Source organism: Nothobranchius furzeri, chromosome 6 (assembly GCF_043380555.1).
Source record: "Nothobranchius furzeri strain GRZ-AD chromosome 6, NfurGRZ-RIMD1, whole genome shotgun sequence".
Taxonomy (NCBI): Eukaryota; Metazoa; Chordata; class Actinopteri; order Cyprinodontiformes; family Nothobranchiidae; genus Nothobranchius; species Nothobranchius furzeri.
Genome location: NC_091746.1, coordinates 70,537,822 through 70,563,688, shown reverse-complemented (window position 1 = coordinate 70,563,688; position 25,867 = coordinate 70,537,822). Strand labels below are relative to the sequence as shown.

The following is a 25,867-nucleotide window of genomic DNA, read 5'->3' as shown; positions in this document are numbered from 1 at the left end:
TCATCTGCATAAAGATGGTAGGAGATTCCTTTGAAGGAGCTCAGGGTGTGCTGAAGAGGAAGCAGATAGAGGAGGAAGAGCAGAAGCCCCAGCACAGAACCTTGTGGGACACCATGGGTAAGGGAGGTGGTGGAGGACCTAAACTTATAGACGGCCACAGAAAAGGAACGCTCAGAAAGATAAGAGGAGAACCACTCCAGAGCAGTTCCTGATAGGCCTACCCAGTCTCTCAGCCTCTCCAGAAGCAGGTGATGGTCAACAGTGTCAAAGGCTGCAGTCAGGTCCAGCAGGACCAGAACAGAACAGTCCCCTGCATCACTGTGAGTCAGAAGGTCATTAGAGACCCTAAGAAGAGCTGTTTCAGTAGAATGAGCTCTACGAAAAGCTGACTGGAAGCTATCATAGATGTTATGTTCATCAAGAGCAGCTGTGAGTTGTTTAGCCACAACCTCTTCCAAGATCTTGGAGATGAACGGAAGTTTAGAGATGGGTCGGAAGCTGCTATGGAGAGAGGAGTCAAGACTCGTTTTTTAAGAAGCGGGTGGATTACAGCGTTCTTAAAGTAAGCAGGGACCTGACCAGAAACCAGAGAAGCATTAATTATAGAGAGCACGCTGGGTCCGATGGACTGAAAAGCACTTTTAAACAAAGATGAGGGTAAGATGTGGAGGGGGCATGCAGAGGTCTTCATAGAGTTAACTAGTTTGGTTAACTCAGGCAAAGAAACAGGAGCAAAGCTATCTAGGATAAAACTCAAACTGTTAGTTAGCTCAGACTAGCTGGTAGCTCAAACCAGTCATTAGCTTAGATTACTCATTAGCTCAGACCAGTCTTTAGCTCAGACTAGCCTTTAGCTCAAACCGATTGTTAGCTACGTGCAGTCGTTAGCTGTGACTAGCCGTTAGCTCATCAATCCTGAAAGACAAAATATTTTTTTCCAATAGAAGCTGTTCAGGAGGCCACCGGGTACAACAGCCACCATTTATTAGTTTTAATGTCTCACCTGTGATCAGACTGGAGACCAGTAGAGGCAGAACCAGCATCTGCAACATTCTCATCAGCACCTCTCCAGGAAATGAGAAGTACTTCACTTCACGGTAGCTCATCTTATACGGACGCAGTGCAAATCCCAGAATAACGCCTGTGGAGAGAGGAGGGGTGATTCTTCTGTGGGGACGGATGTCTGAGAAGGTTGAGATGAACACACCTACAACTACGGCTCCGACAGTGAAGAGCACAAAAGCGTTCTTCTTCAGGAAGGCCTGGATGTCCTCTTTTGAAATCTCCTCTACTTTCCTCTTGGCCTTCATGGTCCGGATGTGAATTCCCTCCCTGATGCGCTGCATCCTGCTCAAACACAAGACACAGCAAAGAGGCTCTGGTTTAAAAGCACCAAATCTCCTGACGTTTGTATGAGTTCTGTTGGAATATCTCCCTGATTCTGTGGAGCGGGACAGGTCTGTCTGCTGTCTGAAGCAGCTGATCTTCTGAAGGGAGCTGTCCCTTTAACAGACACTGAATCAAACTAGTCCCTCAAGAGCAGAAAACACATTAAAAACAGAAATCATGACAATCATGAATAAAATCCACGAAGGATATGAACTAAAATCTAATTATTCATAATTACAAGTTGAAGGAATTCACTAAAAAACAAAACTCTACTTAAAAGGTCAAAAAAGATGCTTGAAATGTTTTCCCCACACTTAGTAATAATGAAAGTTTACGTTTGGTGTTGAATTTTAAACAACACGAGTTAAAAAGTCAAATATTAAACCGTTCGGCTCCCATGACTGTAATTCCATTGGAATGCTAAAGGAAAACCAGGATGGAGAAAATACATCATTTATCCGACTTTCCCCTCAAAATATCCAATAAACGTGTTTTTATTCAGCTGCTGTCCAAAGTTTAACTTCACTAAATAGTAGATGATTTGTTGTTCTTAAAGATTTTCTCTGATTTGGATTTAATTTTATTTCTTTATTTTTTAGCAACCTGGAACAGGAAAAAAAGACTTTATTAGAAGAAGAAATCATTTTCATGCAGCGCCTCTCAAGATTAAAATACAAACAAACAAAAAATAAAAAGTCATTTTAAAAAATCGGGAGGGAAAGGGAAAAAATGGAAAATTTAGATTTAAAAAATGAGAAGGAAGAAAAAAAGAATAAGAAAAGATGGCGATCCCGGGAAAAGCGGAATAAGTTGAAAGAGCAGAACAAGGAGAGGGTGGTGAAGGTCCCACCAAAGCCTGAACAGGTGAGTTTAAAGGAGACCCCTGAGTCCACTGATCTCAGGCTCAGGGGGAGAGAGGTCAAGAGTCTGGGGTCACAGCAGCAGATGATCTGTCATCTTTGACCTTTAGCCTGGTGCTGCACAACCAGTAGGCTTTGGTCACTGGACCTCAGGGACCTGCTGGGGGTGTAGGGACTGAGAAGATCACCAATGTAAGATGGTCCTTGTCCATGTAAGGCCCTATAGACCAGAACCAGGATCTTGAAATGAACCCTGAAGTTGACTGGCAGCCAGTGAAGCTGGATGAGAAGCGGGGTGATGTGGGTGTGTTTGGAGGACTTGGTCAGAAGCCGAGCACAGGCGTTCTGAGATAGATTCAGAGATCTATGAATTATCAACGCAACATGAATAGTTTCACTGTAAAAACTAAATACCGGACAGCCGTAGGTCTTATATCCTAACCTGTTACAGGACACAGCAACCCTGAGCTGGGACCGACCCAACAACTCTTCCAACATCCCGCTCCACCTCCTGCTGCTCCCTCACACATGAAACGTTCATTCAGAACGTGTGTGACACTAAATCCATTTACATTTTATTAAACATCTTCTCTGCTTTCTGGGAAGCTTGGGTTTAACACGAACATTTTACATCCTTTAAAAAGACAAAAGCATCATCTGAAAGGACTTTGTTCTGTTCTTCAGCAGCCCTGGGATCAATTTTTGAAGGAAATCACACAGCTGATCACGTACCTGTTTGGTCACGTGTTTCCTCTTCAGCACAGGTCTGTGAAGCTGCAGAGATGTTGGAGAGTTTCTGGAGTTTCTGCAGGTCTGATGTGAAGCATGGGAAAGATCTCCTTCACCACCTGAGATCAGAGGAGATTCATCCAGGAGACGTGAGAGGGAGGGAGGGAGGAAGACAAAGAGGACAAATCTCCTCCAATAGCCACTCCGTGACACCGTTTCAGGGGTAGCTTTTACCTGTCTGAAGAAAGGTCCGTCTCCCCTCACCACAATCCTCGTCCCTCCTGTACTTCATGGTTTCAACATTTTTGTCGTTTTATTCTTTTTTTTTTTTTTTTTGCCAGAAAACAGTAAAAATGTTGAAATGATGCTGATCACCTCATTGGGGACGTGTTATAGTTTGAGATAATCCCTCAGAGGAAACCAGACCACAATTAGCTGAATAAAGTGGATCTGGAGCTGAGTGACCTCATCGTGTGAAGAAATAACCTCCAGAGAAACGAACGTAATTAGTTCAGAAAAACCCCAAATCAGGTCAGAGAGACTTTTACAAACAGGATTCCCACGAGGCGTTCATGAGTGAATGTTTTTGTAGAACATCAGAATAATCTGTGAGCACCTTTTAATCCTTCGGATTAAGAACCCGTTCTGAAATTCTTTAGGTGGTAAATGGTAAACACCTGCATGAAGTTCCAGAACTCCAACGCACTTTACATTAATCCATTCACACATTGGTGGCTCAGGAGGGCTGTCCTGTATCGATCCCAGCTTCCTCAGAATTGTACTGTTGTGTCCTTGGGCAATATATATGTCCACGTTGGTGGAGATCTGACAGAGTCTGGATTTGAACCGGCAACTCACCAGTCACAAGGCGAACAACTCCTGAGCCCCCATCTGCTACTGAAACTTTAACCAAAAATAACATTAAAAAAATCTTGTAACAAGTGTGTTTTCTAAAGATGTTCAAGAAATTCTACATATTTCTGCTTGTTTGTTCAGACATTTTATGGATCAAAATACTGTCTTAAAATAGAAAGCCATTGATTTAACCACAACAACAATAAATGAAAGTCCTTCTTCATATAAAAACTTCAACTGTTCAGGTTTGAAGAATCAGTTTTTATTCAGGAATTAAGAATGAAAAATGAGATTTTGTGGACGGAAATAAATTAAAATCACCAATTTCTTCATCTGTGTGTGGACATTTGCCCTAAATCTTTCGTTTTAGGATTATGCTTTTACATAAAACGATCTTCATTCAAACGACAAACTAGAGCCGACAGAACTCGTTCCTGTTTTATTTTGTAGGAGCAGCCAAAACATCCGCCGTCGTTGCGTCACTTTGACCTTGCGCTCGTGTAGCCAATCAGGAGAAGCTGTACGTATCTCACGTAAGATTAGACTAGATGCCAGGCTGTGTCGTGCGTGTTTGCACGTCTCTCTTGTTGTTGGTTTATTCTTTAGTGCTTTTGTGTTACTTCGTGTTTTAAATGGTTGATTGTCTTCCTGCTGCGTGAATTTGGTTTTCGGTAAGAGTTCAAGCAGTTTAGAATTTGTGGTTCTGTGGTTTTACGATAGTTAGCCAACTGCTAGCTACTTTTAGCTTGTTTAGCTAAGTTTACCAGCTAGTTGGATGAGGAGGTAAACAACTAGTTAACTTTTGGTGTTTTCTTACAGACACACTCAGCTCTGACCCTGATAACCGGGTGACCTTCAGCCCACGGAGCTCGACACTGGCAGAATGTCGCCTCTTTAACGGGAAGCCGAGCCGCTTGACTCCCGTTCGAATCAGATCATTTGGCTCTAGGTTCGGACTGGTTGAGGGATGGCCCACCGCTCGCTGGTGAACCTGCTGTTATTCGGGAATCGAACCATCAGCTGCATATTCGCTCTTCGGTCTCTCCGCACCGTGGCGTGCGGAGCTTCATCGGCACCGACAGCCGGCTTCAAGCCGGATAAAGTAGCGGTGGTCACCAAGACCACCCGGTATGAGTTCGAACAGCAGCGGTACCGGTACGCTGGACTGTCCGAGGAGGATCTGAAACAGTTGGTAAGGACCTGGGACACTCTTCACAAACTTCATCCTCAACTCTCACCCAGTCCAGAACCCCTGACCCAGACCAGAACCCCTGACCCAGTCCAGAACCCCTGTCCCAGTCCAGAACCCATGTCCCAGTCCATATCTACTAACCCAGTCCAGAACCCCTGTCCCAGTCCAGAACCCCTGTCCCAGTCCAGAACCCCTGACCCAGTCCAGAACCCCTGACCCAGACCAGAACCCCTGACCCAGTCCAGAACCCCTGTCCCAGTCCAGAACCCATGTCCCAGTCCATATCTACTAACCCAGTCCAGAACCCCTGACCCAGTCCAGAACCCATGTCCCAGTCCAGAACCCCTGTCCCAGTCCAGAACCTCTATCCCAGTCCAGAACCCCCGACCCAGTCCAGAACCCCTGACCCAGACCAGAACCCCTGACTTAGTCCAGAACCCCTGACTTAGTCCAGAAACCCTGACCCAGTCCATAACTCCTCACCCAGACCAGAACAACTAACCCAGTCCAGAACCCCTGACCCAGACCAGAACCCCTGACCCAGTACAGAACCCCTGACCCAGACCAGAACCCCTGACCCAGTCCAGAACCCCTGACCCAGACCAGAACCCCTGTCCCAGTTCAGAACCCCTGACCCAGACCAGAACTCCTGACTTAATCCAGAACCCCTGACCCAGACCAGAACAACTAACCCAGTCCAGAACCTCTGACCCAGACCAGAACCCCTGACCCAGACCAGAACCCCTGACCCAGTCCAGAACTCCTGACTTAGTCCAGAACCCCTGACCCAGACCAGAACAACTAACCCAGTCCAGAACCCCTGACCCAGTCCAGAACTCCTCACCCAGACCAGAACAACTAACCCAGTCCAGAACTCCTAACCCAGACTAGAACTCCTGACCCAGACTAGAACTCCTGACCCAGTCCAGAACTCCTGACCCAGTCCAGAACTCCTAACCCAGACCAGAGCCACTGACCCAGGCCTCCTTATGAACCATCCTTCCCAGCAGTCAGACTTAGTGGTTCTGAATCATTAGTTCTCAATATGTTCTGAATTCTGACCTCACACACACACACACACACACACACACACACACAATTCTTTCTCAGAGATGTGGCCATTCTTATTGGAATCCAAGCAAAATATCAGAGAACATAGAAAAGCCCAGGTCCTGGTTCTGGATGGATCCATGCCCCTTATGGCTTTTTCACATCAGACCCTGTTCGGTCTAGTTGGGTCGGTCTGCCAGGTTTTGTTCACACCATGATGTCTGCGGTTCACGATATCCTTCTCAGGAATGCGGATGTGGGCGGGGCAAAGGATTAGTGGAGAAGTCTGTGGTGTCCTCCAGTTAAGCCCTATTCCCACCTGTACCGGGTCGGCCCGGGCCGGGTAGCGTAGGTTGTTTACATATCTGGGTGGCCTGGTATTTTTCCGGGCCAACCAAGGCTCATTCTCAGCCCTCTTCTCGAGGGGGTCTGCTTCAGGCCGACCAGGGCCAACACACCCACTGCTGACAGCAAATTCACACCTTCCATTAGAGCAAGCCTCTGATTGGTGGGTATAATCAGCCCACGTGGGCTTAAGGCAAGCTCAGTTCATTATCATTCATTATCATGCTGATTTCCCAGAAGCTGAAAGTGTCTCTGACTGCATTCCTTGCATACCTAAGCAAGGATGTGTGGAATCAACCGGGCCAGGCTGGGGCCGACTGGGGCTACCCGGCCTGGGCCGACCCGGTACAGATGGGAATGGCCCATAACAAAAAGCTGTCGTGAGCCGCGTCGTTTTTGGGGACTCTGATATTGGTTCCTGCTCTCTCACTGAGACTGCTGCATGTGCTCCTCACAGCAGTTTGTCCTCGCGCTGCAGCTGGTTCTACCTGCCAATCAGAGGCTGGCCCTAATGATAGGCGTGAGTTTCAGCTAGCCAATCAGTCAGCAGTGGGTGTGTTGGGTCAGCCTGAAGCAGACCGCAGGGCGAGGAGGTCAGGAACGATGGTCGCTTCACCACAGAAAACACACGGGCTACACTGATGTGAACACAACACACCCCATCAGGGTGGGTCCGCGCCGACCCAGGTGTGAAGGTGCCAAAAGGTGGTTCTACAGGTGAACCCAAAGGTGGTTCTACAGGTGAACCCAAAGGTGGTTCTACTGGTGGACCCAAAGGTGGTTCTACAGGTGAACCCAAAGGTGGTTCTACAGGTGGACCTACTGGTGGTTCTACTGGTGGACCCAAAAGTAGTTCTACTGGTGGACCCAAAGGTGGTTCTACAGGTGGACCCAAAAGTAGTTCTACTGGTGGACCCAAAGGTGGTTCTAAGGGTGGACCTACTGGTGGTTCTACTGGTGGAGCCAAAGGTGGACCCACTGGTGGTTCTACTGGTGGACCCAAAGGTGGTTCTACTGGTGGACCCAAAGGTGGTCCTACTGGTGGACCCACTGGTGGTTCTACTGGTGGACCCAAAGGTGGTCCTACTGTTGGACCCAAGGTGGTTCTACTGGTGGACCCACTGGTGGTTCTACAGGTGGTCCTACTGTTGGACCCAAAGGTGGTTCTACAGGTGGTCCTACTGGTGGTTCTACAGGTGGACCCAAAGGTGGTCCTACAGACCGACATGCTTTGACACTACACCTTTTCTCTGTCTCCATACATTCTTTGTTCGAGTGTTAATGGTTGTTGTGTTTTGCAGCTAGCGATGAAGGGTTCCAGCTACAGCGGCCTGCTGGAGAGACACAACATCCACAACAACAATGTGGAGCACATAGTGAAGAGTCTGCAGTAGGTGATGGTCCAGGTGGTCTGGTGGGACTCAGCTGCTACCCTTACAGCCTGAACTCTGAAATGTGTCTGTTTGTAGGAGAGAAGGCATCCAGGTCCGGGTTGTGAAGAGAGGAGAGTATAATGAAGAGGTGGTGCGATGGGCGGATGCTGTGATTTCAGCTGGAGGTAAAAACCATAACAGGTTTTACAGACGCTGATGGGACGAACCGTCCCTCTGGAGATCAGGGGACGGCTCTTTAACCAACTCAGAACATTGAGACTAACCCGATAAATCCCTGCTTGACAGCAACCCCAACGATGTTCAGGTGGTTTCAATCCTCTGTAATCCAAGCAAGGAGCAGTAAGCGAGGTGGGCAGCCCCGGCTAATCGATGCTAGATGAGTGAGAGTGGAAGGAAAGGACAGAGCCTCCTCCTCCTCCCGGGAGGAGGAAGAATGAATAAATCCTGCCTACGAGGACTACTCAGACATCAGAACTGCAACAAAGACCACCAGCTGTTTGATTAAAGCTGTGCAGCTGGTGCTATCTAGGTAGAACGCCGAGCATTTACACGTTTCCATGGCAACGCCGGAAGTCCATTTCAGCTCTCCTCATATTTTATTCTAGTTTGCATCATTTATGTGTCGTTACCGTGTTCTGTTCCTGGGTCTGGATGTTTAGAGGGCTTTGTTTTTGCTGAGCAACAGTTCGGATTGGGCGTGTTCCAAATTTTAACACCGTCTAGCTTCCTCCGCCTTTCACCACGGTGTACGGTATTACCGGGACTAATTTAAGTAGAAATTAGTAGAAAAACCAGCTTGTTTACCTTTTCTGGCTTCAACTTTGGATGTTTTGAACCTGCGGCTGAAAACCCGCTTCGATGAGCTTGTGGCACCGACACATGGGTCCCTTGGGGCTGGTCGTGACATCTGGGGGGGCTGGCTGCATCTTTTCCACCAGAAAGGTGCGTTGTCTCTCTTAACAGGCTACAGAGAGAAGGCTGATATTCAGCTACGGCTCGCTCCTCTGCTATGCCGACGGGAGGTGCGTCTTTCACTGTCATCTTTTGTTTTCAAAAATGACCTCATCAGTGTTTACCGGCTTTTCTTGATTGGTTGTCTAGAAATACCCATCCAAATGTTGTAAATTAAGTCAAAGATGCCCAGTTGTTGAAAAATGTTGGCGGTTTCAATTCAATTCAAATTCAAAAATACTTTATTAATCCCAGAGGGAAATTGATTAATGCCAGCCTATCCATGCTTAAGGTCCGTCGAGGGGGTAGGAAATCCAGCTAGTGGCATGCCTAGGCACGCTAATGGCTAGCCTTTCCAACGCTAACACCAGCCCGTCCAGGCTAACGCTAGCCTATCCATGCTAATAAACAGCAGAGGGAGTGTTTGGACCAGTCAATGAGCAGCCGAGGGCTGCTAGTCCCTAGCGTATCTAGTAGTAACGCCAGTAAAGGTGCTATTCCTCAGTAAGCAGCGCCAGCTTATCATTAATCAGATCAGTAGTTTGCTTCGGAATTTATATAGCCTCCTGCTGCTGGGCAGTAGTCTTAATTTTGGCCCCCATGCCGTGCCATACATGAGAAACGGGGTGCATGCGTATCATTTAGCTGTGGTTAGTTTCATGCTGAGCTGGTCCTGTGTGTTGAAGCGATGTGACTCAGTGATGACTAAGTTTAATTTAAAACAGTTGACAGGTTTATTGCATCATTGCAATCAATAGTTTCTGATCAGTGCTCCTAGGTCTGCTCTGGTTGCTTGTACTCATTATATATGAGAACAGTCCCTTGTCTTTATGTCTGACTGTTTATCAGATTTTATCTTACCCATTGTTCTCTGGTGTGAAGCTAACCATGTGTGTGTCGCTGCCTATTGGCCAGATCTTCGTTGTAAATGAGAACGAGTTCTCAGTCGACTCGTCTGGATAAATAAAGGCTAAATAAATAAATAAATAGAGTTGATGGATGCTGGATAAACGAGAATTGAAGTAATGGACAGAACTTTGTTCTCCCAGAAAGAGCAAGAATTATTCATTCATGCCTACAAGGACTTCAAACGTATGAAAACTAAGATGGAGAACGTGTTCGTCAGCAATCGGAGGGTTGCTCAATCGACCCACGTTGCTCCTGGGAATTCTGCTGTTGTGTCCTTGGGCAAGGCGCTTCACCTAACCTGCCTGTGTTCTAGAGTAGACCAGAGACAGCAGCTTTGTGCCTGTGTACGTTCTGTAACGGCTTTGCTTGTTCAGGTGACGGGACCATGCTTCTGGTTGCCAGTAAAGTTTTAAGCAAAGACAAACCGGTGGTAGGAGTCAACACCGACCCTGAGAGGTAAAACGCTGATTTATTAGAACTCGTGGAAACAAAGAAACACGACTACAGCCCGGCTTCATGTGAGTTACTCTTGCAGGTCGGAGGGGCATCTCTGCCTTCCTGTTCGGTACACGCGGGCCTTCCCGGAGGCTCTGGAGAAGCTGTGCCGTGGTGAGTTCAGGTGCGTATTTACCTGTCGGCGTGTACACTCGTCTGGCTTTAGCTAAGATTAACAGACCAGTTTTAACCTGTGGCGTCTGGAATCAAGTCACATGGTCTCTAAAACCGAAGCTGCGTCTTCGGGCTAAATCCAGTTATGGAGGACGTCCCACCTGCTGGTGAACGTGTCTGGGATTACCTCCACCTCTGATGCACAGGCTGCAGTAATCCTCACGCTTCACACAGATCAGTCACCCGCTAGGTCTCACACACACACACATACAGCAATAACAGGAGATAACCTGTAGACAAACGCCTATTAGCTCAGATCAAGTATTTTAGATCAACGTGAAACATTAAAGCAGGAGGGACCCAAGAACTGTTCTGTTGTGGAACGTCTCAACACCCAGAACCCTCAGTTATAACTGAGTGAATATGGCCGGGTTCTGGACAGGCCTGCAGCCATAGATCATTTTAATAATCCGGCAAGCCTGTATTCTTCCTTTGCTTTGAAAAATCGGTTGACTTGTAACCGAGCAGTACTAGTTGTAAAAACCAGTTCAACCAGCGTAACACTGAATTTAACTGCTGTCCATTTGAGCTGCTGCCTGCTAAAGGTGTTGAACACTCGTCTGCTGTGGTCTACTGGGAACGAGAGCCTTGTGACCTGTTTCCACACAGAGAAGTCAGCTGGAGGAGAAAGTAGTTTCAGGCAGCAGGATCTCCTCTGATTGGCTAACAGCAACACAACTCTACCACTGACTCTCTTTGCTCTGTAACGTTGATGTTTTTTCTCCACAAGTAACACAAGCCTGGAGGAGTTCTGCTGTGTGGTGGAGTTGCTAATGCTAACAGTTAGATTCTACTAGCAGAGACGCTCTCTGCTGTTTCCTGGATGTCAAACCAACAACAGCCTTCCTCATCGTGAGTCCAAATGGGTGAGCCCATGAATGTTAAGTGACAGTGTGACATCGATCTATCCATAGTGAGAGAATGGCCCTGTACAAGTATGCAGACGACATGGCATTGGTGGCATCAGTGAAGACATCGGAGGACCTGTCTAAATATCAGCAGGCAGTCAGTAATCTGGTCCAGACATTTGAAGACTTTCTCCTGGGGCTGAAAATCTCAAAAACTAAAGAAATGTGCTGTGGGGCAGTCAGTGAGGCAGACACATCCCTGTTCGAACCCCTCAGCATACAGGGTCGGCCTGTGGAGCAGGTTCAGTCATTCCGGTATCTGGAAACAGAAATTGATGACCACCTGTCCTTTGCAAATCACAGCAACGGTGTCTACAGGAAAGCGCTGCAAAGACTCCACCTGCTAAGGAAGCTAAGAGCGCTCAATGTGAACAAGGACATCCTAACAATTGTTTATAAATCACTGATTGAATCCATTCTAACTTTCAATATCACAGCTTGGTATAACTTACTGTTAAAAACAAAACACAACTCTCACACATTGTTAAATTAGGCAGTAAAATTACAGGTTCACCTCAGATCCCACTTTCTGTTCTTCACGAGCGAGCAGCGCACAGGAAGGCTACCCTGACCAGTGCAGACTCAAACCATCCATTGAACCCACATTTTCAGTTACTTCCGTCAGGAAGGAGGTTCAGGGTTCCGTTGGCCAAGAAACGTGTCTATAAGAAATCATTTGTTCCCACCGCAGTTACAATTTTGAATTCTTAGTTTTATTTTTTTACAACGATAACATTTTAATACCTTTTAATTGTCTTTTTATGTATTTGTGTGAATGCGATATGGATTGTATTGTAAGGTGAGCCACGTCAAAGGCGAATTTCTGCCTCAATTCGAGGTGGACAATAAAGTGTATCTATTTGTCTATTTATCTTATCTATCTATCCATCCACACATTTTCAATCGCTTATCTGGGGTCGGGTCGCAGGGGCAACAGCCTAAGCTGAAGAGGAAGCAGATAGAGAAGAGTAGAGGCCCCAGCACAGAGCCTTGTGGGACAGCATGGGTGAGGGAAGTTAAGGAGTCTGGGTCATTATCAGAAGAACAGGGTGGATGAAAAGCAGCAGAAAATTTGCTGGCTGAGTTCTCGTGAAGAAAACAAGAACAAACCAAACAGCGAGCAGGAAGTGACAAAGAAAATGCAATGGTGATCTGAAATATATGTGGCTACATTGTAGCTCATCACCATCAGTGTGTGAATGTGTGTGTGAATAGATGAATGATGCACTGTAGTGTAAAGCTCTTTGGAGTCCTTACTCTGAGAGGCGCTATACAAGTGCGGGTCATTATCATAAACGTCCTCAGGACAAACACAGTGAGCATTTATACCCAGGGTAAAAACTAAATGAAAATGGGTTCACCTGACAGCCTGTTTTGGTGATTTAGGTGTTTCTGGCAAAAATTTTCGGTGGAATTTTTGGTGCATTCCTAACATCTGTTCCTGGGCCTTGCTCAGGTGGTTGTGGCGCCAGAGAATCCGTCTGCACCTGGAAGGAACGGGAATTAACCCGACCCCAGTGGATCTGCATGACCAGCAGCTGAGTTTGGAGCAGCACAACCGCGCTCACCGGATCACCACCACGGACACACACCAGAGTACGAGTCCGCCTTTGGACCAGGCCTGATCCTAGACTTTATGGCCCTTCTCCACCACCTTCTCAACAAGGCTTGACCACATGGGTCGGGGGTTTCCCTATCTGCTGGGGAGCCTCTCTAATTTGTGTTTGAGGCTTTAAGTCAGACTGAAGAGAAGAGACCCAGAAACTGTGGAGTAACCAGTGACCCCGCCCCCAAGCTAACCAGCGACCCCACCCTCTAGCTAACCAGTGGCCCCACCCCCAAGCTAACCAGTGACCCCACCCTCTAGCTAACCAGTGACCCCGCCCTCTAGCTAACCAGTGACCCTGCCCCCAAGCTAACCATTGACCCAACCCCCTAGCTAACCAGTGACCCCGCCCCCTAGCTAACCAGTGACCCAGCCCCCAAGCTAACCAGTGACCCCGCCCCCTAGCTAGCCAGTGACCCCGCCCCCTAGCTAACCAGTGACCCAGCCCCCAAGCTAACCAGTGACCCAGCCCCCAAGCTAACCAGTGACCCAGCCCCCTAGCTAACCAGTGACCAACTGTGTTCTGACAGTCCGGTTTGTAACCCAGTTCGGTGCATTTGAAACCTCTTTAGTGTAAAAGGTTACTGATGGAACCGAGCTGAGCGGCGCTGGTGGAAAAGACTCTTAAGACTTTTCTTAGCAGCAGCTTGTCCGCGTTGGGAAGTGTCTCCGCTTCTAATCCAGACGTGTGTTTCAGGATCAGGAATGCTGCATCAGACCGTCTCTGAGCCCTGCCTCCTCCCTGTCAGAAGTCTGAATGAGATCTTCATCGGAGAGTCTTTGTCCTCCAGGTACCCGAGCCCTCCCCCCTAACACTGCATGCATGTAATCCCGGTTAATCCCACCTCCCATCCCCACTCACAGGTGACCTCTCTGTCCACCACAGGGTGAAGGTAAAACCCTTCAAACCCCATGCTAACTTCTTGCTCCATAGGGCTTCCTACTATGAGATCTCTGTGGACGACGGCCCATGGGAGAAGCAGAAGAGCTCCGGACTCAGCATCTGCACTGGAACCGGGTCCAAAGCCTGGTGAGAGAGGCTTTGATTTATCATTCAAGCTGTGTTCTGAGGATCTGGTTCCTTCTGGAGAACATCATCAGAGTGTTATACGTGTCATTTCGTGTTTGGGACCTGCATGTTGAGGCTGGAAACCATCACCTCTCTGAGCCGAGATAGAACGGGACTCCCTGGTCTCCAGCATGTGTCCAGATGTTCCTGATGGTTCTGGTGGGTTAAATAAACAGGTTCTTCTCTGCAGGTCGTACAACATCAACAAGCTGGCTGAACAGGCTGTAGAGGAGGTGTTGAGAATCGGTACGTCGGTGTTTTCACGCAGATTCGGTCGGGAGTGAATCCGAGTAAAAACATCTGAATGTTGGAATCTTGTTTTCTTACAGGAATGTCGGAGGCTGGTGCCGATCTGCCCCTGAGCCCCGAGTTCATACAGAAGGGTGAGGGGTGTGTGTGTGTGTGCGTGTGTGTTTGTGTGTGTGTGTTCTGATGGTTTGTGTCTCTGAACAGTGACTGACTCCTACAACGAGTCTCTGGTGTTTAGCCCCGCCCAGCGGCGCCTGCTCTACAGCGTCAGAGAGCCCATCGTTAACAGAGTCTTCTCCAGCAGCCGACAGCGAGGCTTTGCCAGCAAGTCAGTGATGATTCTGTAGTTCTTTAACTTTGTTTATCCGAAGGTGTTCTGGTAGACCTCAGAGGACAACATGAAATACCAAGCCAGTGGTTCCTTGTGCCTCTTCCAATTCCAGATAAATGCAGATGGTTGTCAGGAAGGGCATCTGAGGTAAAACCCAAGACAAATCAGATATTCCAATCACAAACGGGATTTCTATTCCGGATTGGTGGAGGCTAGGGTCAACGATGGCTGCCACTGGTGCTGTTCACCTTCAGAGCGCTTGTGGAAACTGGACTCCTGTCGCTGTACGGTGGCGAGGAGGAAGGTGTGTTTGTAGGCAGAGAGAGACGAGCAAAGACAAGAGTCTGGAGCCGAGAGTAGGAGCTCCTAATGTTGGGACCGTAGAGAGATTGTGGACCTAATGCAGAGAAGGAAGGTGGATGTATCACATGGTCAGACCAGGTGGAGATTGGACAGTCCGTTCCTTCAGTAAAGTGCTCGCATATCTGGTATAGTGTTTGATTCACAATAAGAGAATGTCCCTCGTTTAATTTAATTCAGTTCAGTTTATTTATAAAGCGCCAAATCACAACAAGAGTCGTCTCAAGGACCTTCACACAGTAAACAACACAGGTCAGGTCGTTAAACCAATCAGTAACAAGTTTCCTATATAAGGAACCCAGCAGGTTGCATCGAGTCACTGACTAGTGTCAGAGTCTTTACAGCAATCCTCATACTAAGCAAGCATGCAGCGACAGTGGAGAGGAAAACTCCCTTTTAAAAGGAAGAAACCTCCAGAGGATCCACGACTCACTGGGGATGGAGAAGACAGAGCACGCACGCACGCACACGCACACACACACAGGTTACATTGTGATTTCTTAGTAAATATTCTATTTGGCGAGAGATAAACTTTATTGTATTTATCCTAGTGAATCTATAATTAAACGGGTAAACTAGTAGTAGCACATTCAACGTCAAGGAAAGCAAAATGTTATTACCAGGAGAGGGAGAATGTTTAAGTGGTTAGCAGCAGTGTGCTAGACGATGGCCCCCTCCATGAGGCCACCACAGCTCAGCAGAACATCGTTGTAGCTTCTTCTGGGGAGAAAAACACTTAGAGAAACAATAAAGTTAACAGCTGAACTAGCAGGAAATAATACAGTTAAAGAGCAGATTGTAGAAGAAAGTAGTCGAGTGTGGAAAGTGTTCAGTGTATCCTCCAGCAGTCTAAGCCTATAGCAGCATAACTACAGAGATAACTCTGGATAACCTAGCCTTTTAGATGGAGGCATGTTGGAGGCAGGGCAAGGGAGAGCCGTCTTTACTTGAAATAATTTATTCAACACTGGTCTACCTGTTCACCGATCTACCTGTTCACCGGTTTACCTGTTCACCAGCCTTCCGGTTTACCTGTTCACTGATTTAAAGTCTCGTCCTGTGTAGCTGATCAGCTGATTGTGTCTCTGGTTGTCCCCTCAGGGTGTGTGTCCGCTCTCGGTGTTGGGATGCCTGCATGGTGGTGGACGGTGGGACGTCCTTTGAGTTTAACGATGGAGCCATCGCCACAGTCAGCATGAGTGAAGAGGACCAGCTGAGGACGGTTCTTCTAGAGAACTGATCTGGGTCAGCAGAACTGGAGAGGTTCTGAAGGATGCAGCCAAAGGGGAGAACTGGGTTTTAGCCTCTGCTGCTGGTCCAGGTTGTCACGGGTCAGAGTCAGAACTTTGATCCTCAGCGTGGACAAAAAGGATCCCACCCAACGTCCTCCTGTGCCCTTGTCCTCACGTCCCCCTGTTCTCCTTTCTTTCTGTTCCCCATCTGAACCGGCCCAATTCCACTTTAATCCTGATTGGATTCAGGATTTCTCCTGATGATGAGTCCCGATGACATCAGTCAGCGGTCCGGAGGATCACTTCCTGTTTTCCTTCCAGAAGTTAAAGCAGTGTTTGGTGGCAGCCTGTAGATCCCAGACTTGTTTTCTTTGGTCTTGGGTCTACGGATCATCAGAACCCACAGCGGATCCAGATGAGTCTTCAGAACTGGATCAGAACCACCACAACGAGTTAAAGGAAGTCTGGCAGATGGAAGCAAAATGGGAAGAGTTGAAGGTGTGATCTGGAGTTCTGGATCTGCCTGATTAGAACCTGTGTTGGGTTAGTATGATCAGAACCAGCGCCGTTTCTGGGCCAGCTACTCCAGAGTTGATGCAGACATCATACGTCATTCCTGGAGGTCAGAATCATTTAGATACTTCCGTGTTTGGTTCTTTTGCCTTTTCCTACGGTAACCGTTACTCCAGCTGTTCCTAACGCATCTTTGATGCATCATGACCGGTTCTGGCTTCAGAGGTCAGTTCGGGTTTTCCTGGCGGAGTATAAATGGACTTGAATGATAAAAACTGGTTGAGTCCAGATCCTGGTTCTGGTGGGAGGACAGAATTTAACTACTGCTTTTGTTTCTGTGGTCAAAGGGAGCAGGGATCTGAGCCCTGCCGGGATCAGTGCACTGCATCTGGCAAACCTGAGCCAAGGACGTTTAGAACTTGTATCAGAACCTGAAAATGAAACGTGGACATGGAGCAGTAGCATCAGAGAGCCTAAGAGACTTCAACCATCACACGTTCGGTTCTGGTGCTGCTCCTTGTCAACATTTCCACCTGAAACTGTTTGGTTTGTTAACGAGAATTCTTCTGTACATGGTGCCATATTCTATCCAGTGGGTTTGGGCTGGCTGAAGCCGAATCAGAACAGTTCTGTTTTAATAAAATCATTTTACAACCTCTGAGTCTGGGTCTGAGGGTCCAGCGGGCCAGGTCCCTAAGTTCAAACCACATCCAGATGGTTGGGTAGACATGAGGCGGAAGTGACGCATCTCGGTGGTTTCTCCAGGTTGCCAGGTCCGTTTGTTTTTACGGTGAATCTTTTTGGTTTCATTCCACATTTCCTTCATTTATCAGCCACCGGATTGATTTTGTTAATCATTAATGAGTAAACATGTTAACATTATAGTTTATTTCGCTTAAGTACCTGCTATTTGAAACTCAGCACTGTTAAACTGAGCTAACAGGCTAAAGCTAACCAGAACTAGCTGCTTCAGACTGAGTGGAGGCGGTAGTTTTAATGCCTGGTTTTCGAACGGCTTTACTTTATATAACTGAGGATTTAGAGGATCTTCGAGCTCCTTTACAGATCGGAGGAAAGTTAATTTAGTTTCCTGTTGTCACCGGATCTGGCCGCCCCGTTACCATGGCAACGCTGGTTAAAATCAAAATGGCCGCCAGAGCTCCAGACAGGTGCTTTTGGACCCCCAACTGTTGTTGAAATAGGTTTTTGGAGATGTTTACAGATGAAACTGTGGCGTCTGTGAGCATCGGCTCGCTGTGGAGGAGATCCCATCAGGAGGTGCTGCAGGCGGTGAGTTCTACTTCCGGTCCCGCGGCTTCAAGCGACCGCATGAACACAAATATGACTTCTGTTTGTGGCACAGAGGAGCTGTCAGACCGATGCTGTGCTCCGGGATGAAGCAGGAGTCCAGACCAGTTCTACTGCCTCCAGCTGCACGCAGACAGAACCGGAACCGGTCTGTCCGCAGAACCACGATGAGCCCAAGCCGACTGGGCTGCTGGACTTCCTGCTGAGGACCGAGGACCTGATGATCAGAGAGCTGGAGAAGAACACCAAGAGTCACGCTTTTGATGGTTTCCGGACAAACCAGCATGATCAGGACCAGCTGGTGAGCAGAACCAGAACCTAAGTATCCGAGAAGTCAGGATATAATAATAATAATAATGAGACATGACCTAAACTCAGACAGATGAGAGATAATATCTCAAAGTAAAATGAACAAGATTCTCATTTCATTCAGTTTATTCTTCTAGTGAAGACAAGAGTCGTTTCAAGGGTCTGACAGTGACTCCATGCAGGCCTCATGCTGAGCAAGCATGTAGCGACAGTGGAGAGGAAAACACTCTAGCTTTACTCTGATGCCTCATTAGCGCCAGTCCATTGTCCTCCTCTCACCAATCAGCAGTTATTTCCTAGAGCCCAAATCTGTGTGACATGGAAAATCTTACATCAGGCACAACAAAAGTACCTTATTTACTACAATATCCCAACATTTTGACCAAACTGCAAACATGAAAGACAAACGCTCAAAATGTCCACCAACACAAGTGTGTTTTATTGATAAAAAAGGAAATGAAAAATCAGCCAAAAAGATGCATAACACCGCGTTTCGTTTGTATGTTTTTCTGTAAGATGGTCCCCATGCGGACACCTGCACGTTGCTGAGTATTTGTGTGCCATTTGGGCCAAAACATCAACACCACACAAGAGGAAGAGCCATGAGTAAATGTACTTTATTTCTACACAGTACTGGGCTGTCCAGTACATCAGTACTGCTCCTGTAAAAGTAAAGATTCACAAAACTTCATGTAGCTGTAGTTGGTTATTGTGTTTGTTATGTTAAAGCTGCTTTCCGGAGTTTTCTCCTTTCAGAAATGATGTATGATTTGTCAGAAATCCGTAAAAGTGATGATCTCATCATATACTTTGGTAAAATGTAAGCAATACTTCTTTTTTTTTTTTTTTTGCTAAGCACGCCCCCTGCCCCGCAGAGCTCCATTCAGTAGGAAACTGAGCGCCGACCAGAACTAACCAATAGCGTTAGACTACCGCTTACTGGCAGGATGGGCTGGGGTCTCCGTGCTCTGGGGGACATTTTGACAACAGAGGTGCCTATTGGGGCCAGTGGGGGAGCTGACTCCCTGGAAGGCTTAGCCCAACCAGCCGTTCCTCCCCATCCCCACACGTTTCTCTCCTCCTGCTCCCTCACATCATCACACAAACATGCACATAGGACCTTGGGGGGTGGACAAGTCAGGGAGTGCGGGTATGGACCACTTTTCCACAGTCCTGTGGCAACCTGCCCCCCAATTTTATTTGCACCTTAAACACTTCCACCGACGATATTCCACGCAAACACACACTTTGGGAGTGAGCACATTCAACAGCATTTGGCAGGGGGATTTCTCAGCCTCCTCCCGGGTGCCGGTGCCCACTTCCAATTTTAAACCGCACTTAGACACCGAGGGCTGTGGGTGCAAGTGGGGTGGTGCGGTGGCATCAGCTGGCATAGGCCAGACGATATGTCCCCACACTACAGGTCTCAAGTTCAAATTTGTCCACTTAAGCATATAAAGACAAGTACACACACACACACACACACGTTTCTTCACTAAAACCGGTTCTGATGACATCACCAGGAGGCCTTGTGGGTAATGTAGTTCTGTCTACAGGTCTCCTGCCTCCATCGTCTTCAGCATCCTGACGCGAAGGACAGCCGTCTCCATGTCTCCAGCGTGTCGTGGAGCCACACTGGTTCCGTCATCGCCTGCTCCTACGGCCGGTGGGTTCTGCTCCATCTCTAGAACCAGGTCCAACAGGCTGGGTCCAGGTTCTAGTTTTCTAATAACATGCACTTGAAGAGGTCAGGACCGTTGTGGGTTTGGGTTACCAGAACTTAAGAGTCTCTGAAGAGATGTTGGGACGGACCGGGACCAGAACTGGGGCTTTAGAATCCACTCTGGTTCTACAGAACCTCCTCAGGTCTGTGGCATTTCACTGGTTTTGTTTTGTTCTGAACAGAACCGATGGTGGAGACTGGAGCACCCAGAGGTCCTGGGTGTGTTTGTGGAACCTGGATCGTAGGAAACTGAACCCCACACAGGCCGACCTGGTTCTGGATGTTCCTGCAGCCGTCACGTCTCTGAGCTGTCACCCCACCCGACCCGCTCTGATCGCAGGTCCCCAGAACCTCTAAATCCATTTAGTGTACGGTACCAACCTGGTTCTGGAGCGTTTGGGCCCGTTTAAACCGTGTGGTTCTGTTGGTGCAGGAGGTCTGTTCAGTGGAGAGGTGGTGGTCTGGGACACCAGCCGGACCCAGGATCCAGTTCTGTTTCAAACTGGGACGAGTGCAGACAGCCACAGAGACCCGGTCTACCAGGTCAGGTCCAATCACATCTAAGATCCAACCTGGTCCAGAAGTCTCAGAACCGCTGTCCTGGCTCCAGGTCTCCTGGGTTCCGCTACAGAAGAAAGGAGAGTTTGGAGTGCTGAGTTCTTGTTCTGGAGGAAGAGTTCTGGTGTGGGTGGTGGACTCGGACCAGAACAGGCTGGTTCTGAACGCAGCATACACCTTGAGAAACCAGCAGCTTCCCCACAGCGCCGGTTCCAAGGTGAGTCTCAGAACCAAACGGGCCGAGCTCAGCTGGGTCCGGACTTGGACGTTAGAGCTGCTTTCAGAACCACAAACCCAACTGGACCGCTCCATTGGAGACTGAAGACAGTTGCTTCCCGTCAGAACCGGGCCAATGAGTCTCTCCAGCTGAATCCAGATGTTTGCTATGGTCTGCAGGTCCGTGGCAGCGGTACCGTGGGGGTGTCGGCTCTGGCTCTATCTCCGTGGGACCCGGACACCTTCCTGGTCGGTTCTGAAGGAGGCTTGCTGCTCCGGTGCTCCTTCTCCTCCCAGGTTCTGGCTGCAGGTGCTCCCGAGGACCGGAGCGTTGCTCCAAGAGCTCCAGCGGTCTTCTCCTTCAGAACCACCAGTGGTCCGGTCCACTCCATCCACTGCTCCCCATTCCACAGGTAAAGGTACACCCCGGCAGGTCCAACAGACCGGTACTGGTTCTGATTTGTGACCCACTTGCAGGAACCTGTTTGTGAGCGCTGGAACGGACGGTCTGGCCCGGATCCACTCGCTGCTGCAGGCCGACCCGCTGCTGTCTGTCCAAGTCTCTGACTCCTACGTGTTCCAGGTGGCCTGGTCTCCATGGAGACCGCTGGTGTTGGCAGCCGCCACGGGGAGAGGTGAGTCAGCTGGTTCTGGTCGGGTTCATCTGAGATGAGTAGAACCTTAAGACTGACTCTCTTCTCCAGGGAAGGTCCAGATCTTCGACCTGGCTCGCAGGTCCCTCAGACCTGCTGCTACCATGGCAACAGGAGGACCCGACAGCACCGCCACCTGTCTGGCCTTCAACCACCAGAACCCCCGACTGGTGGCGGCGGGGAACTCGGACGGGTCGGTCAGCATTTGGCAGCTGAGTTCTGATCTGACGGATCAGAACCCAACAGAGATCAGTCAGCTGGAGCAGCTGGCCAATCAGGCGGCAGAGTGAATTGTTAAATAAAGACTCGTTTCCAGAACCAGAACCAGCAGATTTATTAAAGCACAGCAGCAGCAGAACATCCACAAGAAGCAGGAGTCATGCAGGGTGTGTGTGTGTGTGTGTGCGTGCGCGTGTGTGTTTAACACATCCTGGTTGGTCACTGGGGGGTGGGGGGATCAGTTGACGAAGAGCGAGCGCGTGAACTCGACGAAGTCGAAGGCTGACGGGATTTCTCGGCCTTTGCTGTCCAGGAACGGCTTCATGTGGGACAGGCAGTAGTCGGCCTGCTCCTTGGTCAGGTTCTGGTAGAAGGAAAAAAAGCATCAGAACCGGACCTGGACTGAACCCAGACCCAGAACGCGGTCGAGAACCCGGCCCACCTGGTAGAGCTCCTCCTTGGTGACGTAGGGTTTGTTCTCGGTGCTCAGGGCCCGGAAGGCGCTCTCGATCTCCTCGCTGGACTTGACGTTCTCCGTCTCCCTGCTGATCATGAAGGCCATGTACTCCTGCAGTGACACGTTCCCGTCCCTGCACACAAACGGACCCGGGTCAGCCAGCAGAACCATAACCCCCCCGAACCCTCTCAGGTACGAGCCTGCACCTGTTTGGATCCACCGTGTCCAGGATGGACTCAAACTCCGGGTCGGGTTCTCCCTCCTCCACCATGGGAAGGTCGTAGCCCAGAGACCGGAGACAGGACTTGAACTCCTGGTGGTTCAGACGACCCGACTTCTCCTTATCGAAGTGTCTAGATGGGATAGGACCGGTTAGACATCAGACTGGAACACACGAACAGAACCAGAACCATATGCTTACTTGAACATCATGCTGAACTCCTTCAGGGCCTCCTCTGTGACTCCAGTCGTGTTCCTGAAACAGAACCATAAGTGTTTGTGTCTGCTCTCCAACGACCCGCGGGTCCGGCGAGGAACCGGGCCGGTACCTGGCCTGGATCTGCTGCTCCAGGTTGTGCTGCATCCTCATTCCCAGCTGGTCCAGCTGGTCCCACTGCTGGGCCAGGCCCACCGTGCTGTGCTCCGTGTACTTGTTGTCTAGGATCAGCGCCTCCTCCATGGCTGCTCCCAGGTCCTCGATCTTCTTCAGCTGGCTGCGCATGGCCCGGATCTCCTGATGCTTTCGCTGCACACACCAGAACAACCATCAGAACCAGTCTCACTGGGCCCAGACCGGGGAGTCCCACAGGACCGGACCAGCAGCAGGGTTACCTTGGTGGCCTCCAGCTGCGACTCCAGGGTCCCGGACTCTTCAACCATACAGGACCTGAAACCAACAACAGCTGCAGTTAACAGCAGAACCACATCTGGACCCAGAACCCGGCTCCTGAAGCAGAACCAGGCCTGGACTGGGGTTAGTATACTAAAGAGGGTCTGGACCAAAACCCGAGCTGGCCTCGTCAAACGTAGTAACCTGCTGCTAAGCTACGCTGTCAAGGTCAGCTAGGGGTCAGACATCAATAATCAAACACAGAGAATGAGGATATATTAACCCATCCAGAAGATACGTCCTGGTCATCAGCAGCAGATTCATCCAGAGGAGCAGGAAGAGAAAAGAGAAGCATCGTTAGAGCAGATCAATGCAGGACCAGGACCTGGACCAGAACCCTGGATGGTGAAGTGTGCTGGGCTGGGTCCTGAGTTGATCCTCCTCAGAGGATCAGAACCATATTCAGACCTGGTCTCCTGCAGCCACTGGTGGAAGGCGTTGGCGTGCTGAGCGAACTCCTGCCGCAGCTTATCGTTCTCCTCCTGCCTCCTCTGCTCCTTCTGCAGCTCCAGCTCTCTCTCCTGTTGACACAGTATCGGGTTCTCCTGTCAGACCTGCAGGAACATCCTGGTGCTTCTCTGGGTCGAGCTGTTTTGATTCCGACTCAGCCCAACTTTCAGTAATTAATGTCCGTTACAACACACGTTCCTTCTGCTCCGCCTTAACCTGAACGGGTCACCTGCAGCTCGTGTGTAGTCACACGTCTGCAGAGGTTCTGCCTCAGACAGACTGTTTAAATGTTCTGATGGATCCGCTCCGCTGACACATGAATAACCACGAGCGCTACAGTTAAAATGTAGTTGATAACTATATTAATATTGTTTAAAAGTGTGAATTTGATCATTTTTGTTGCATTTTATTTTGAAAAAGGGAAGTGCCGGCTCCTCTGTTCCTGCAGCATTTTCACGCCTCTCTACAGAAATATCATTATTTAAACTTTGTTTTATATAAATGAGTATTTCTTTTAAAACTGCTTCTTTTCATTTGGTCGGAGGTTAATTCCTGTTGAATTGTATTTCTGCAGCGGCCATTTTAACAGCTCTAGTGGTGGGTTTGTGTCAGAGCTGTAAACGTGTTTTGTTCTCTTTGACATTTACTGCAGAAGCTACAAATGCTGCCAGAAGATGTGTTCTGAGAGAACTTTGTCTTCTGATGGAAAATAAAAGTGGAGAACCAACTTTAAGTCAGGACCATTTCTCTACTTCAGCCAAGTTTAAATCAGGAAACAACCAGAAGTCCTCCAGACGCTTAACGACAGAAGGATTTCCACTCAACACCGCTGTTGGGCACAGTGTCGAGTGCGTCAGACGCTCCTCCTCAGTGCCGCTTGCATGCCCACTACGGATGTTCCGTTCCAATATCGGCCCAAAAACACTATCGGATTAAATCGGACTGCATCAAAAATCTCAGATATAATCGGTCCGTTACGGTTCACGTTTTCACAATCAGAGGTTAAAAAAGTCTTTTAACACTTACTGTTACTTTCTTGTTCTCTGAGTAACTTCACTTGATCAAGCCTTTCATACGTTCCACACAACAAACAGGTAAGGGTAGGTATGATTGGTGCTGGTATCGTATCATATTGATATCGTATCGGACTATCATATCGGATTGATATCTGTATCGTATCGGATTGATATCATATCTGATTGGTATTGTATTGGATTGATACAATACCAGTGTGTATCGGATTGATATCGGCATCCTATTGGATATTGGATTGATATCACAGCGTATCGGATTGATATCGGTATCATATCAGATTGATATCACAGCGTATCGGATTGATATTGGATTGATATCACAGCGTATCGGATTGATATCACAGCGCATCGGATTGATAGCGGTATCGTATCAGATAGATATCACAGCGTATCGGATTGATATCGGTATCGTATTGATATCAGTATCATATTGGATTGATATCACAACCTATCGGATTGATAGCGGTATTTTATCGTACTGATATCACAACCTATCGGATTGATAGCGGTATCGTATTGTATTGATATTGGATTGATATCACAACCTATCGGATTGATAGCGGTATCGTATCGTATTGATATTGGTATCGTATTGGGAGGGAAACAGTTGTATCGAGACATCCTTAAGGCCCGTCAGCAGCGAGAGGTGGCGGAGGTGAGAAAAGGCTCAGATGCGCTGATGGAGATCCTTTCTTGACGTTACTCTGATATGTTCTCTGTGTGTAACGTGTGAAATATTTGTCAATAGCAAACTAACTCACAGGAAAACAAACAAATCGCTTCCTGTAAAAACAACAACTGTAACGGCTCAGCCCTTCGCCAAAGGTCAAATCATTCGTCCCACCGCCCAACCCTATTATTACGCACCTTGATGATCTTCTGCAGGTTCCTCCACGTCTCCTCCAGAGCCTCCATGGTGAACCAGGTGTACGGGTTGGACACCACCTGGTAGCTCTTGATCTGCTGGTCCAGCTCAGCTAGCTGGTTGAAGTCAGCCTGGGCGGAGCTCAGCGAGGAGCGGAAAGCCTCGTGGGCATCACGCAGAGCCCGGATCTCCTCCAGGGAGTTGCACCTGACGGGATCAGTCAGGTCCTCCTCTGCGTTCTCAAACCAGCTGTTGAAGGCCGAAGCTTTCTTAGCGAAGGTCAGGAACAAGTCCTCCACCTGTGGAGACAGAAGCCACGGTGGACCTTGGGTTATTTGTTCTGGGTGGTTTAAGGGAGGAGAAGCAGATAGCCAATCCGGAGCGCTGCGCTGATCTGGGTCACAGACAGGAGAGGAAACGGTACAGAACCAAACTGGACCCAGTTAGAAGTAAGGTCATTCCAAGATTATGTGTTTATTTTCATTCATGTCATCCACGAGTCATGGTTTCATTTTTAACCTCACAGACATGAAGCCACACCCACAAAGTCTTGACCGGTGTCAGGAAGAACAAGG

General features: G+C 48.6%; 4 protein-coding genes across 11 annotated transcripts in view; 2 read left to right on the top strand and 2 right to left on the bottom strand.

The window, feature by feature from the left end:
• Positions 1-8,757, bottom strand: part of LOC107375011 (excitatory amino acid transporter 1) — a 17,260-nt gene extending 8,503 nt beyond the window's left edge. Inside the window, exons 1-4 of the mRNA XM_015943345.3 lie at positions 8,619-8,757; positions 2,982-3,097; positions 1,208-1,347; positions 1,004-1,141 (exon numbers count right to left, since the gene is read on the bottom strand). Coding sequence (XP_015798831.1) covers positions 1,004-1,141; positions 1,208-1,346 — 277 coding nt within the window. The 5' untranslated portion in view covers position 1,347; positions 2,982-3,097; positions 8,619-8,757. The remainder of the gene's footprint in view (positions 1-1,003; positions 1,142-1,207; positions 1,348-2,981; positions 3,098-8,618) is intronic.
• On the top strand, positions 4,362-16,586 carry nadk2 (NAD kinase 2, mitochondrial). Of its 5 annotated transcripts, none has more exons than XM_015943349.3 (13): positions 4,362-4,504; positions 4,653-5,025; positions 7,722-7,810; positions 7,890-7,978; positions 10,049-10,130; positions 10,210-10,293; positions 12,708-12,847; positions 13,555-13,648; positions 13,792-13,887; positions 14,117-14,172; positions 14,256-14,309; positions 14,380-14,503; positions 15,968-16,586. In XM_015943349.3, the coding sequence occupies exons 2-13, from the start codon at positions 4,801-4,803 to the stop codon at positions 16,104-16,106; spliced, it is 1,272 nt and encodes a 423-aa protein (XP_015798835.1). In that variant the 5' UTR covers positions 4,362-4,504; positions 4,653-4,800; the 3' UTR covers positions 16,107-16,586. The 5 variants fall into 5 exon arrangements, with proteins under 5 accessions (XP_015798835.1, XP_015798834.1, XP_054600627.1 ...); XM_015943348.3 differs by having other exon boundaries at positions 13,744-13,887; XM_054744652.2 differs by lacking the exons at positions 4,362-4,504; positions 4,653-5,025; positions 7,722-7,810; positions 7,890-7,978 and adding an exon at positions 8,121-8,343 and having other exon boundaries at positions 13,744-13,887.
• Positions 16,587-17,686: 1,100 nt separating this feature from the next.
• dync2i2 (dynein 2 intermediate chain 2) lies at positions 17,687-21,696 on the top strand. Its single transcript, XM_015943347.3, has 9 exons — positions 17,687-17,901; positions 17,975-18,220; positions 19,785-19,894; positions 20,134-20,291; positions 20,385-20,494; positions 20,562-20,726; positions 20,906-21,138; positions 21,203-21,360; positions 21,430-21,696. The coding sequence occupies exons 1-9, from the start codon at positions 17,824-17,826 to the stop codon at positions 21,666-21,668; spliced, it is 1,497 nt and encodes a 498-aa protein (XP_015798833.3). The 5' UTR covers positions 17,687-17,823; the 3' UTR covers positions 21,669-21,696.
• Positions 21,688-25,867, bottom strand: part of sptan1 (spectrin alpha, non-erythrocytic 1) — a 29,997-nt gene continuing 25,817 nt past the window's right edge. For 2 of the 4 annotated variants that reach the window (XM_070552507.1, XM_054744638.2), the window contains 9 exons: positions 25,295-25,591; positions 23,352-23,464; positions 23,167-23,184; positions 22,886-22,940; positions 22,603-22,799; positions 22,476-22,529; positions 22,261-22,407; positions 22,040-22,187; positions 21,688-21,961 (listed from right to left, as the gene is read on the bottom strand). In XM_070552507.1, the coding sequence (XP_070408608.1) occupies positions 21,836-21,961; positions 22,040-22,187; positions 22,261-22,407; positions 22,476-22,529; positions 22,603-22,799; positions 22,886-22,940; positions 23,167-23,184; positions 23,352-23,464; positions 25,295-25,591 (1,155 nt within the window). In that variant the 3' untranslated portion in view covers positions 21,688-21,835. The remainder of the gene's footprint in view (positions 21,962-22,039; positions 22,188-22,260; positions 22,408-22,475; positions 22,530-22,602; positions 22,800-22,885; positions 22,941-23,166; positions 23,185-23,351; positions 23,465-25,294; positions 25,592-25,867) is intronic. The other 2 variants (XM_070552508.1, XM_070552509.1) reach the window with 1 other exon arrangement.

Bases quoted from the DNA above. Each gene is read 5' to 3' on its own strand.
- nadk2 (XM_015943348.3), top strand. From the start codon at position 4,801: ATGGCCCACCGCTCGCTGGTGAACCTGCTGTTATTCGGGAATCGAACC. The intron at 14,173-14,255 runs GTACGTCGGTGT...GTTTTCTTACAG, and splicing joins AGAGGAGGTGTTGAGAATCG to GAATGTCGGAGGCTGGTGCC. The intron at 14,310-14,379 runs GTGAGGGGTGTG...GTCTCTGAACAG, and splicing joins CCCCGAGTTCATACAGAAGG to TGACTGACTCCTACAACGAG.
- dync2i2 (XM_015943347.3), top strand. From the start codon at position 17,824: ATGTTTACAGATGAAACTGTGGCGTCTGTGAGCATCGGCTCGCTGTGG. The intron at 17,902-17,974 runs GTGAGTTCTACT...TTTGTGGCACAG, and splicing joins ATCAGGAGGTGCTGCAGGCG to AGGAGCTGTCAGACCGATGC. The intron at 21,139-21,202 runs GTAAAGGTACAC...ACCCACTTGCAG, and splicing joins CACTGCTCCCCATTCCACAG to GAACCTGTTTGTGAGCGCTG.